The sequence below is a fragment of the Ochlerotatus camptorhynchus genome, unplaced genomic scaffold (genome assembly GCF_037179485.1).
Source record: "Ochlerotatus camptorhynchus isolate MF236.1 unplaced genomic scaffold, CSIRO-AGI_Acam_v1.1 ptg000038l, whole genome shotgun sequence".
Classification (NCBI taxonomy): domain Eukaryota; kingdom Metazoa; phylum Arthropoda; class Insecta; order Diptera; family Culicidae; genus Ochlerotatus; species Ochlerotatus camptorhynchus.
The window spans coordinates 3,124,942-3,139,070 of record NW_027040529.1 but is presented as its reverse complement, the minus strand read 5'-3'; the positions used below and the strand labels follow the sequence as shown (position 1 = coordinate 3,139,070).

Genomic DNA, 14,129 nt, shown 5'->3' with positions numbered 1-14,129 from the left:
TTGCGTAAGTGCAGCTCTTCTTCACCGCGCCCCGTTAGTGTGTTTTCTTTTTATCGAATTTCGAACCACCGTCGTTTTGCCGTTTTTTTTTTCTTCTTTGGTACTACGCCGTCGTCTTCGTCGTTGCGGCCGCCGTCGTTCGAGAGCAGCAGCGGAAACGCAAGAACCGTGGTATTCGTCGTCGTCGTCGCCGTCGTAGTCCGAAAAGCACCAGACACGACGCGCGCGGAAAAGTGGAGAAAGCAAAAATTGAAGTAATTTTAGTGCCAATTAAAATTAAAAGTTTGTGAGCCAAGCGTGTACCCAGCGTGTGTACCGTGTAGAGTAAAAGGGAAAGATTCTTGGCACATGGTTTCCGCTGGCTCGCGCTTGCAGCTGCCCAGAATTACTTGGTTTCCATCTTAGTCTGCGGCAGTCTATAGGAAGAGAGAGAGAGAAAGGGTGATAAATTTTCCGCGAATGCATCTCCCGTACTAGCCCGAACCGCGGGTGACTGTGGTGTCGGAATGTTCCACGGCTAGACTAGAAGCCGGGAGGAGGAAGATGCACCAGTGAACAGGTGTAGGCGATTAGTTCGGTCTGTATGGAACGAAGCGATTCCGATTGGAAAAGTGATTGTTCTAGGTCTCGGTGGAGGTGCCTACGAATGTGCAGTTAAATGCCAGACCCCACGGTAGGAGGGAAGTGAAGATTGCGCGTGTGAGAAGAAACGACAGCCAGTGTGTTACGCATCGGGAAAATTGAGGGTGGCCAAGGTTTTGTCTGACAGGCCCGAAGAAAAAGAAAAAGAAGCATTCGAGAGGAGAAAAAAAAATCCCTAGCATGTTTTGTCTAATCGGAATGTTGCTGCGAGAATAGAACATCCCACCCTGGTGTTTGGGTTTTCCGTGTGAGTTGAAAGTGTGTTTTACAGAGCGCGAAAGCTATGATGGAAGAAGCTGAATCGTGAAGCTCTAGCAGGAATATCAGAAATAAGAAGATTGTGTTTGTGCTAAACGAAAAGATCATATTGAAGAATCTATTTATAAGAAGCTTGTTATTTTCACTCGGTCTGCCCCCTCAAGAGCGCGAGAGCTCGCACATCTACTTGGTGGCAACAAACAACAAACCAACAAACAACCATGACAGAGTACGTACCGCCTCAGCTGATTACGGTTTTGAAAACCTACCAGGATAATGCACCGAAAGGTCTGCACGGACCGGGCCTATCCCTGGTCCATCCGAGTAAGGCCGGCGGCGCCAACAGTGGTGCCCCGGGCCAGCGTCCAGACTCTCCGGATCCCCTGGAAGAATGCCTGATTATGCAGCCTATCACGGGACCTCTTCCGATGCCATCGCACCCCATTATGACCACCCCAGATCCGGACTGCGGTATTGTCCAGTTGACCATTCTGGAGGGGAAAAAGATCGGTTGCTTCTTGCTGGGGGGCGAAATGCGACTCTGTCTGCCGCAAATATTCAACAACATCCTGATGGACTTTTCCGTCGAACAGATCAACCGAAGCATCCAGGAGCTGATGATCTACCTGTACAACTGTACGGACCAGCAGCTGCAGGAATTCAAGCGGGTCAATATCATCCCGGACACGGCCAAAACGTGCGGGTTGATCACCCGAACCAATGCTGAACGGCTCTGCAGCTACATGCTGCACCAAGCGGACGATACACGGAACATCAAGGGGGCGACCACGTTCCGGGTGTACCACCGGTGCTTCGGCAAGTGCGAAGGCATTTTCACGCCGGCACTGTACAGCTTCAAGGAACCGGCCTGTATCGAGTGCTGCGAGTGCCTGGGAATGTTTTCCCCACAGAAGTTTGTTTGCCATCAACACGACCGGCAGGAGAACCGTACCTGCCACTGGGGCTTCAATTCGAGCAACTGGCACGCGTACATCCACGTGGCTTTGGACGAGGAAAACCGGGAAGCGTTTTCCAAGATTCTGGAGCAGATCTGGAACCAGGAGCAGGACCTGGAGGACGAACTGCAGGGGCGGGAATACTGGATCGTTAAAAGAAAGGTAGGTGGGGGTTAATTTTTGGGGAGCAGATTGTTGTTGATAAAACACGCGAGATAAGGTGGGTTATGACGGGTGGCTGACTACAACACACGCTGGATAAATTGGGAATTGCCTTGCGCTGTGGTATACAATGGAGCTGATAACGGGAGTGCGTCATACCGCTGGGTAATATGTTTGATCAAATGAATTGGATGTTGAGTTTTGTGTTCCTCAATGAATAGTGCGTAGAAAAGATCCGATTCTTCGGCTACGTCGTACAGACTGGTTACTTAAAAACTAATGTTATCGAAACCTCATATTCTAGCAATAAACAAAGTTTTGGACAAATTAAAGTCAAATTAGTTACAAACGTCATTAAAGGAACGCAAACAAGAATTAAAACAATTATTGTGTTCTGTGAAATGGAATTGCCAGTAACGCAAGGCAAGCCTTATAAAACTTTTCTGAATCCGTTCAATCGCAAGGATATGCGTAATGTAAAATGGAGTCTAAATCAGGGAAGGATATTTTAAGATGCTATGAACCAGCGAGCAGAATAGCGTTTTGAGACAATAAACATCGTTGAAACCAGAAGCTTGACGACGAATAAAACCAAGCACACTATATATGCTTTAGCGGTTACGATGCTTATGTGTTCGTTAAACCTTATCTTCGAATAGATCGTAACATCTATCTCCGCGTAACATTTGAGAAGGAAAAGTTCAGAATTCCGAGCTTGAAGAAATATTCAAGATTACAACTAAAATAATCGAGATATCTCGCATACCATTTGAAAACGACCTATCAGCTTTTGTAAACAAAACAAAGGCCCTTTTCGCGCGAATATAAACTCGTCTATGCAAACCAATAACGCCATCTGGTTGGGGAAATTCTTCCCTTCCCAATAATATTTTTGGTTTGCGTGAAAAAGGGTCTTTGTTTTGTTTAGAAAAGCTGATAGGCTCTTTTCAAATGTATGCGAGATATCTCGAATATTTTATTTAGAATCTTGAATATTTCTTCAAGCTCGGAATTCTGAACTTTTTTCCATAGTACGGGATACCACAAATTTAGTTCCAGAGTTTCGGAAATTTGTCAATTCCAGATTTTCTTTAATGATTCCAATACAAATCCTACACAATTGCTACGAAAATTGAAAATTGTTGCGATCTTAAAACGTTTTTCCATGTCTGATGTCCGACATTTTGAAAGATTTTGATAATTTTAGAACCTTGGGAAATTTTTCATGTCACAGAGATTCTAGAAAATTGATCCATATTGAATATTGAATTTCCGTACGGCGTATGGAAGATTTTTACGAGTTTAAGATCTCCAACATGTTAGGACGTCATTATCGCGTAGGCAACTTATACTTGATATCAAAACACATTATTTGGGCCCGGGACATGCTGCCTACTGTCAAACTTTGTTGTTGGTATAGACCCTGTCAGTGGGGCCTGGAGGTCTCATACCTCTCACAGTTACATCTTTTCAGAAATTTCTGGTTCCATAATCTGGAACAATTTTGTTAGACTAGGATCATTTTAAATGTCTGAATTAACTAAGTGATTTATTTGGAACATATCTCAGGATTTGAAAAATTTAAATATATTCATAGGATAATTTAAAAATGTCTTCAACGATTTTGTTTAGTATTAATGCCACTTTTATACATTTTGGGTGATTCGTGGCTTGTCCGTGTATGATATTTGAACTCGTTTCCTTTAGCTTGAGAGTTATTTTCAGGATTCCCCTCAATATGATTCTTCGGTATTCCCTAGAGAGTTTCTCCACAACAAATTCGGAATTCTGTGCAGGACAGTTTAGGAATACACTCTTCATTTATCTTCGTATTCTTTATAAATCTCACGAGAATTTGCTTTAATTTATCTCCATAGTTTTACATAAAATTCCCTTGAAGTATTCAGAAATCCCTTGGTATCAGTGGCGTCGCGCAATTTCACTTTTCACCTGCCCTCCGACTTTAAAAACGCAATTTATAGCCATATTTATATCTCAATCGGTTCTAATTAGAACAGAATTTTCTAGTTTCACTGATTTGTATCTATTTAAGCAATTTTTTTTATTTGTTTACGTTTTCTAATAGGGAGAACAGGTAAAAATTAAGATTAAGCGACGCTTGGTAGGCTCTTTAAAATTTAGAATGTATTCTTCCAGAATGTCTTCGGATTTTAACTCAGAATTCCCTCGAAATTCTTCTAAAAATGGCTTTGAGAGGATCTCTTTGAATTTTTTGGATTTTTTTTGTTAGAACAATCAAGGAACTCTCCTTAAAATTAGGAATTTATTTTGAATCTCTTAGGACGCTACTCTGCTTTTTTTTTGGAAATAATGTTAAAAATTTACTCTAGGGACCCCGTCTTATAATCATTGAAACTAACTTAAAATTTTGTAAAGTTTTTTAAAAATTATATGCTTAGTCAAGTTCTTCTAGAATTATTATTGATATTCAATTTCAAGAGATTTTCATCCGTAGGTCATCATTAAGGGTAGTGTCAAAATTGTATCCATATCATTATTCAGTTTGTCAAAATTCCTTCAGATTTCAGAATTCCCTTGATTTCTACTCATAATCTCGATAATAGTATCATCAGAACTATCTTGGAAATCATGTTTAGTTCTTAAAACATTTTTTTCTAAATGGTTCTCAAAATTATCATATGGGAATTTCTAATCACATTCCTTTATAAGTGACATCAGAATTCTTAAAGAAAGTAAATTGTAGAGGACTACAATTCCCATCAAAACTCATGTGATTTGGCATTCTCACCTCCAACGTCTGATACTGGAAAATGCTAAAACAAATATAACTCCGTCATTTCTGAACAGATTATTTCATCTAAAAACAAAACGCAAACTCCTCAAGTTTTGATGATCTTGAAGAATTTGGAATTGAAATAGGATAGTTTTATGACGTTGGGGGTTTGAGTGATTTTGAAAATAACGTCATATTTAAAATATAAGGTTTTATGAAGCCTAAAATCTCGTAAAGTTAGCAAGAATGTAAACAAACTGACCTAGCCTCAAATTTTCTCAGATAGGCTTCTAAAAACTCTCTCTATCAATCTATCACCTTATAAAATTCGGTCCACTGACCTACTCGGCCCAATAGCATTTATTCTAGTGTCTTTATGTAACTAAGACTATTATATATTTCAAATTTCGTGCTTCAAAACATTATCTAAATTATGAGACATAATTTGACAATCTGTTTCGATATTAGAACCTTAAAAATTTACAAAAGTCTGATTTTTTCATAAGACTATTCACGCTTTTGGTAAACCATGGATCCATCCTAATCCATTAAATCAAGCTTCAGGTTTCTAAATAGAGTGGGCAATTATTTTTGTGGGTTTTTAATATGTATTTCTTCACGTCTGGAATTCTAAATTCCAACTAAGGCCAAGATATCATTTTTTTCTTATTCAAATTTTTCGAAAAATATGTTTTGTCCTAGAGTGTGAATAGCTCAAGATCTTGAGCACCTTAAAAATGTTCTGCCTCAAGCACTTTTTTTAAAGTTAGCAATCCCCAACATTTTTCTAAATGCCGGACTTTGGGCAAGGTTGGAGATTGTAAACAATTATGTTCATGTCAGAATTTTAAAAATCTTATAGTTTGGATTATATCAGGGAATCTTTTTAAATTTTCCCCATAATGCTTTAGCGATTCTCTCCACAAAACTCTTGGAATTCACTTATCCACTTTCTTTCAATTACAAAAAACTCATTGAAGAAGTATAGTAGAATTACAAATCAGATCTTATTAACCCTCGGAACTCTTCTTTTTCGTAGAATTGCCTTGGAACTGTCATCATTTTTTTTTCTTTATTATAGAGATTTTTAGCCATATGGCTAGTTCATCTCATACGAACTGTCATCAGCATTCTCTAGGTATTCTTCATTTAATCGCGTAGAATTCTCCACAAAATTTCGTTGGAATACTTTTAAAAAAATATTAGAAATATTCTTCAGTATTCTCCCAAAAATGCCATTGGAATGCTCCAAGAAGTGCTTTGATTAACGTAATCATTAGAATATCCTTAGATTATTCCACGCACTGTCTTTTAAAACTAACCTCAGAATTAGTGTTTGTCTTAGAATTGCTTTAAAACTATGCTCAGATTCGTTTGAATTGTTATTATAATTCAGTTGAAACAGCCAGTGGAAACTAACGATTTTAAATTGGCTCACTACTTGACTAGCCTATTGGTCCCAAGCAAATCGATCAACGTACTCCATTCTAGTCGAAATTCTAGTACTACACTATGTTTGTTTTGTTTCGCTATGAAAGTTTGATAAAATGAAGGGTTCGTGGATTTTCCTGTTTCGATTAGCTTGGGACTGAAGAGAGTACCAGCGCTGAGCCAAAAAGTTGAGCACATTTCTTCGGAACCTACTAGCCTACTACCTATGGTTGAAATGCCTTTGGAGTTCTTGTCAGTTTTTTTTCTTTTTTTTTTTGGGATGGTGGTCAGCAGAATCTTAGAATTATCATCAATTTTTTTTTTCACCTAAGAATTTTAATTGGAATACTCCTGCACTTCCCCTTATAATTCCCATCTTCTCATAACTAATTTGGAGTTTAAAGGTCTTCAGAATAATTCTTAATCATTTTCATTGCAATAAGCAACCTGATGGTCTTCAGAATAATTTCCCACAAAATGTAACATTATGATAGAATATTTCACTATCTAAAGGTTTTTAGAATAATTACTGATATGATGTGAGAATATCTGTAGGACTTACGCTATAGTTTTTTTTCGATTCGTTTATTTAGATGTTTCATTCGGCGGATATTTTCCGACCTCAGTTGTAGTTATTCAGAATAATATTTGAAGATCTATTTTGTTTTTATAATCATTCCTGATCATCCTGATATAGTAAGAAAAAATAATATCTGAAAGACTTCGTATGAATTTTTGATCATTAGTGAATAATTCTACTAAAATTAATGCCACGTGATGAAATGTCGTAAGCAAATAATAATAATAATAAGAATAATAATAACTGCTAAGTAAATAAAAGTAAATGCTTATAGATTCTGATTTATTGAAAATGTCTGTAGGATTCTAATTTTGATTAGTTGTAGATCTTCAGAATAATTCCTAAACAACATAATATAATGAGAGAATATCTGAGGTTCTGAAGTTCTTCGGATCAATTTCTTGCCATCGTAATATGATGAGAAAGTATTTCATGATCTGAAGGTCATCAGAATAATTTCTGAACATCCTTATATTTTCAGACAAAGAAGTTATCTGAAGAACTTTGCTTGATTTTTTTTATCAGTTAACAGGATGTCCACTCAACCGGGAAAACCGAAAGAACCGGGAATCTTTACCAACTAGCAAAAACCGAGAAATACCCGGGAATTAAAATATACCTTAAAAATCCATCTTGATGAATAAGAAAGATTTGGAATTACGGTTACTGACAGTGAGAAAGAGTCACTAGTAATGACTTTATCGAATTCTGTTAACTAATCGTATTTTTTCCTCTGTGCTTTGCTAATCTGACTTGTACTTTTCAGAACTGAAACACTTATCGACATCATTTTCCTTAGTCTGTAATAAATAAATCAGACTTACATTACCATGGATCCGACTCGTGCCGTGTGAGTCAGACTTTCCCTTTTAAAGAGCTTTCTTAGACCGGTATCTTATTTATTGCTAGCATGAAATCTTTACAACTGTTGTCCTAAATTATGTGAATCGGATTCGTACAGTATATCGAAACATCGTGGAAGATTGTATTGAGCGTGTAGAACTTCAAGATCTGAACTCAAGCACTTTGGAGAGTCTCAGATGTTTTCCTGATACAACTTGCGTCGTTATGTGTTACTTTTCCAAAAGGTTCAATAATTCAATAATAATCTATTCAAAACAAAACAAAAACAGTTTTTGTTTTTCTATAATTACCATGGAATTTTTCTCCGTATAATCATGGGATTTTCCTTGATCCCACAAGAAAATACCCTTGGAACTCTTCTCGTACCTTGTACTTATCTTCGAAGTTCCTCGTAGAATTTCCTCGAAATCCTCCATAGAATACTTTAATACTATCCTGAGAAAGCAATTCCTTTGAAAATATTCTCATATTTTTTATAAAATCTCTCCTCAGAAATCGTAGTATCTGAAGACCAGAATTAAAAATTTTCCTCAGACATTTTACTGAGTCATTTATAAATCTCTTAGAATGCTCGTCAAAATTATGTAGGAATTATTCTTAAAATTCACAAGCAATTCGTATCACGATCCCCATAAAAGTTCACTGTCACGTAGCGGCTCGCTTTTATGAAATTATTGTAAGAATAATTTTTAGAACTTCCTTTCTTCTTTCCAGAAATTCTTTGGAAATGATATCAGAATTCCTTAGGAATTATCTTGGAATCCTGATCAGATTTCCATTAGGATGTTTGCCAGACTGTTGTAATCATTCTTCTTAGCATTTCTCTTGAATTATAATTTTTATTCCATTTCAATTCTCCTTAAAAATTTCGTAGGTTTTCTTCTCATAGTTTTATAGAATTTCATCCTAAGTTGCTGGATTCCAAGTCGGAGCCTCAGAGTCTTGGAAATTTATTTTAATCAATTTTTCAACATTTCTGTTAGTATAGACTACAGAGTGTTCCACCCAGCTATTCTCCTTAGAATTACACTGGAATTCATCTTAAAGTCCTCTTCACAAATCCGTTAGGATTCTGAATATAATAGGACTTATTTTCTGACCTTGTTTGAAATAATTCTGCATTTCTATGGAATTTTCAAAATTATTAAAAGTTTCAACAATTTATTAGAACTCTAAACATTTTTGAAAACCTTCCAGCAAATTTTTCCAGGGACCATAATATTTTTTTTTCAAAACTGGGATATTGGATAAGACTTTTGTTAATACATATGGTTAAAACATTTCCTTGCTTCGAAATTTTTGTATCAAATTCACGATTTTTAAAGCAATGTATTATTATGTTATGGTTCAATTTTTTATTGATGCTTTTTCTACACATCGTTTCAGATTGCAACAATCTCCCGTCATTCAATTTCTTTCCCTATTTTACACAAAATTACGCGAGCATTGTGCAATCTGAAATGATGCGTCGATTAAAACTGCTTTCGAATTGTTCGAACATGCATCAACGCGAATTTCTTAACCTATTCAGCCCGATAGCGTTCGGCTGACTGACCAATATTATAAAAATTCTCAAGTGGATAACATTAATCAAGCACAAGGAATCAAAAATAGATCCAAATGACAAAATGACAAGCGATCAACAAACCGATTGATAACGCTATGTCAGAAGCGGAAAGCAATAATGATATAATCTTCTTCCTTTTTGTTCATGACAAGTAGCTCGTGTGACACAGCTCACTCGGGGCGGTAGAAGGAAACGAGCAAATTGTTGGCCAGCTGCTTCACGAAGTAAAGCCGAAGATGATGCACGTGTGTTAATGGGAATTTGTTTGTTATGTCTTTTCTAGATCAACAATTGAAATAGGTGGAACAACCAAACGTAAACAATGGCTTTAAAAGCAAATTCCTCGAGAATTAAAGCACATCCATGCAACCTAACACCATCTTCTGATAGAGCAAACTTCCTTTATCGCATGGCATTGTTAGTTTGCGTGGGAGTGTTTTGATTCTCGAGAATTTTGTGTTTAAAGCAATTGTTTACGTTTGGTTGTTCCGCCTATTTCAATTGTTGGTCTAGTTTTCTCGATTCAGATCAAGCTATGTCCTTATCCATGTATATTGCAACAAAGCAGGCAAGCAATATATCATTATCATACTACCATACTACTACTCGAGCTATTTTACAGAGTGAGTTTGTCATGGTAGCCGTAGCAACCGTTTTGTATGTATTGTTGGTTGCTTTATGTGTTGTGATTCGCTGATCTAGCAGCTCCGAATTGCCGAACAAGTAGTTTAAAAAAAGTACGTAAAGGCCATTTTATTGTGCTTTGACCAAAAGTCGGCTCTCTCGCGAAAGTGTAATGGTCTCGAGAGACTATTAAATCCCACTATAATTAATTTGTATGAAGTCAATAGTCTTAAGTTGACCATCTAGTAACTGTTTTAAATATCAGTGCAACATACCTTACGGATAGGTAAGTGTACTGTATTCCGTGTTAAATAAATTCAATCTAAGTGAAAGTATGCACTCGTTCCCGTTTATGTTTCAGTGAATCTGAAGAAACGTCTAGTGTCCGTTTGCATCCGTTTCGGTATTTGTGGCCAAGTGGACTATTCCACGGCACCGAACCAACAGGCACCCTTGTGTTCGACAACACCTACTTTCCATGACTCTGTTTCTTTGTAAATTATGGCCACTCTGGGTTCCAACAATCGCTAAAAATTCGTAGGACATCGAGTAAGACTTTGCTGTACTTCTAGATCGAAACTACAGGATAATTTGGATGATATTATGGGGTTTCGTGGAGCTCAACTGGTTAAAACAAATAGTTTGCGCATCGTACAATGCCTAATTGAGCATCTAGAACTATAATATCTGAATTTTAGGCACTTTGGAGAACCCAAGATATGTTGCTAATAAAAGTTATGCCCTACATTATGTGATAAGTTCCCAGAAAGCTCTACGAATTCGTATACTAAATCAGGACATCGTACAATACTTTATTGCACTTGTAGAAAAATTTGGTTGGTTTGGTTGATCAGAATCCTCTGTTAGTTAGTTATGTTTTTACGCACTCATTTATGAACTGTCGAAGTGCTCCAGTTGGAATGTAATATCCATATGATGCTTTCTCAACTTTCCTTGGCAATAGAGTATGATTGTACTTGCTACACTATTATACAAATGCAAAAATGGTACAGACATCGAAACACTAAGTTGAGAGCACGCAATAAACTAATATGAATGTGAAGAAGAAGCAGAAGAATTGGTTTCATTTAGTTTAGAAATGAACATTCAATTTTCGTTCATAAGAATGGCCCATGCTTTAATAACCAATAATATAACCAATGAAGATTTTCCGTTGCTGCACTGCATGATGATCATGGTTGACTCAAGTGCGACGCCCCGAATTTGACGGCACAAATTTCCGCAATTCTTTGCAGCAACATTGTAGTGAGATCAAACCGAATTCAATCAAGCGAACAAAAAAACGATCAAAGAACCATACACAAAAAAGCCAGCATTTCTGGTGATATCTGCACACACAACAACGATCAGCTCGCAGAGAATATACATGGAAAGGGAAAACGACACCATCGTCGTCGTCGTCGTCGTCTTTGGAGAACAGGAATCAAAAGCAACCGAAGAAAAAGTGAAGCACAAAAGGAAGGGTTCCTCCACTGCCTGAGAACGCGGGAGACTTGAAAAATCCGCCAAACAAGGGTCGTCGCCGTCGCGTGAACAACCGCCGCGACCAGTTCTGGCTGGTGCTGATTATCCGGATGGGAACAATGTACATCACACAGACATACATATACAGACTCTATGCTGCGTTTCCTCGTTTTCGCGACTGACCAACGACCGTATCGCTGATGATGATGATGATGATGATGCCGATGATGATGTGTGATGCAGAGGTAACGAGGACTCGCGCAGCGGAAGACTTTTCCACACACACCGCAGCTAACCTTCAACGAGGCGGGAGGACACGGCGACAGCAGGTTTGCCATGTCTTATAATAATTGTAGTTCCTTCTTGTGCCTGTTGTTGTCGCTTTGATGCGGCTATTCTCTGTATACTTTTTGAGTGTTCTTTTGCTTCATCTCCGGTCCGGTTATGTTTCCGTCAAATACCCAAGACATCAAATAAACCGTCATCATCGTCGTCGTCGTCGTTGTCGTCTTCGATGTCCGGTAGTTGTGTTGGTCTGCACATTGAGAGATGCGGTTTCTCCGTGGTGGTGATGGTGGTTTAATTTTGGTGTGCATTTGGGCCCCTCAGGCGTTTCACCTTGCTGCTGGATTGCTTTTCGATAGTTGGGGGTTGGGAAAGGCTTTCTGGTTCAGAGAATCATTATATGTTACGTCATACACTGTGGCAAGAGCTCCACCAGCTGTAATGTTGGTTATTATAATCGTCCCGAGATGCATATCATCGATCCGGTGGCCAGACGTGTAGTGTGGGGAAAGTTTGGATACACTCTCAAAAACGGTCAGCCGATAACAGGTTGCGAGACTTGTAATTACAGTGATGGATGTCCTGGTCTACAGCGAATAGCCGGAAATTTTACTGGGAAAAAGGCTTAGCAAATTTTATGTTACGCGTATTATTTGAGGATCGTTCCGTGGAAGTATAAAAACCGAAAATTGGCGAACGCAAGCGCCTCATGCCATCTGGTAGTTTTGTCCTGTTCCGTGTTTGGGAAATTCGTTCAAATCTGAGATTCCAAATTTTTTAATCTATGCATGACATCTATTGTGAGATGGCGGCGCCCATGGTAAGCGTGATAACCTCTCACCCCAGCAGGCCTGGGTTAAATCCCAGTTGGCGCCGCCGGGGTGTCCTGAGGCATAACATCTCGGATCACGCCTTCATTCGGGGAAGTAAAGCCGTTGGTCCCCGGTTCATGAGTTGATGGGATGTTAGGGTCCAGGTGTGGGAACTACCTCCCTGGCGTCGGTAGCATTGGTGCTCAGCATGGAAAACAAGATCGACGGAAAACAAATCAAGGAAAAAAATTACATCTCACAATGCCATTTCTTGGTTTTAGATAATTTAGTTTATCTAAGACTATTTCAGGCGTTTTAATACGACCTTTGCGTTTTGGAGATTTGAGGATTTTTAAAGGCCAGTTTGGTTATTTATAAGGGGCTGTTCATAAACTACGAAGCAGCGTTTTAGACTCCCCCCCCCTGCGTGGACAATTGCTTCCCTCTACAATGCATCACGGTGTCTCTGGTAGGATAACATTATAAAAAAAAATCAGTATCACTGAAACATCCACCAAACGAAATCTTAGGTGCCCCTCTTTCGTTTGAGGCTAGTTTCCAAATCTTCTATCGGGGGTAATTTTTCCAAACATTTTTTGGGTTTCAATGGTCGAGAGAGTTAATTTTTTGACGTGATTTACACTGAAAACTACGAAATAGAAATGAAATTGCTCTAGATCCCCCGATAATTAACTTGTCCATTTTGACGTTTAAAACCCTTTACATTCTGGCGTTTTACAGGCTCAATCGAATAAACTTTACAGAGCCAAGTTATCATTTTCGTTATACACGCTATTTTGAGGCTACTCATTTTTGAGTCGAAAATCACTCAGTCCAGCCAAAAGTGAAGTTACTCAAAAATGAGTAAACATGCTTTTACTCAAATTTGAGTAAACGTGCCTATGGAGGAAACTGGGTAACGGTTACTCAGATTATGACATTTGTCAACTGAGTAACCGTCACCCATTTCGGAAGAAAAGAATGAATTCCCTATGAATGCTTTATATATAAATTGTTTCGTCCAGGAAGAATATTAAAAAACATTATGAATATGATAATTCTGTATTTTATTGATACCAACGAACTGTGAGAGTTGTATACCTTACCAACGAGCTGCTGATAGTTTTTGCCATCCAGGTCATTACGTAACTGCTTCACTTATGAAAACTAATTTTAAACTCACTGCGTAAAAACCACCTGTTCACAACTTCAAAGTGCGCCATTTTGAACTAAGGGAAAAATGATATCAGAACCATTTGCCCAGAATCTGGGTGGATCCAACTCATCGGAGCAAAACCAGTTTACTCATTTTTTGACAACTCCATACAGCATGCAAAAATAAGTGCGATCCACCCAGTCACTGAGTAGCCTAAAAATAGCGTGTACATTATAAATGTCTTAAATCTAAAATGAAATTAAAGGATTTGACCGATTAATCGCGGTCTTCTCGAGGTTAGTGGATGACAATTGTATGGATCGGGAGAGGGAGAAAGATATTTGGAATATGATTTATGATTAAAAAATTTCACTATTTCTAAAACATGTACTTAATGCATCTCGAGACCATCCCAAGTAACAATTCTGCAATCATTTGGCATCCACTTTGATTTATGATGGTTTTATAATGGCATTGAATAATCCATTTAGTTTAAATACAGCTTTTCACAGTGTAAAACGTTCCTGCTTAGTAGTTCACCTTTTCGCTGTT

The 14,129-nt window shown here is 38.1% G+C and overlaps 1 protein-coding gene across 1 annotated transcript in view; it reads left to right on the top strand.

Moving 5' to 3' along the window:
- The first annotated feature begins 498 nt into the window (after nucleotides 1–498).
- Nucleotides 499–14,129, top strand: part of Snoo (Sno oncogene) — a 369,317-nt gene continuing 355,686 nt past the window's right edge. Inside the window, exon 1 of the mRNA XM_065234703.1 lies at nucleotides 499–2,018. Coding sequence (XP_065090775.1) covers nucleotides 1,122–2,018 — 897 coding nt within the window. The 5' untranslated portion in view covers nucleotides 499–1,121. The remainder of the gene's footprint in view (nucleotides 2,019–14,129) is intronic.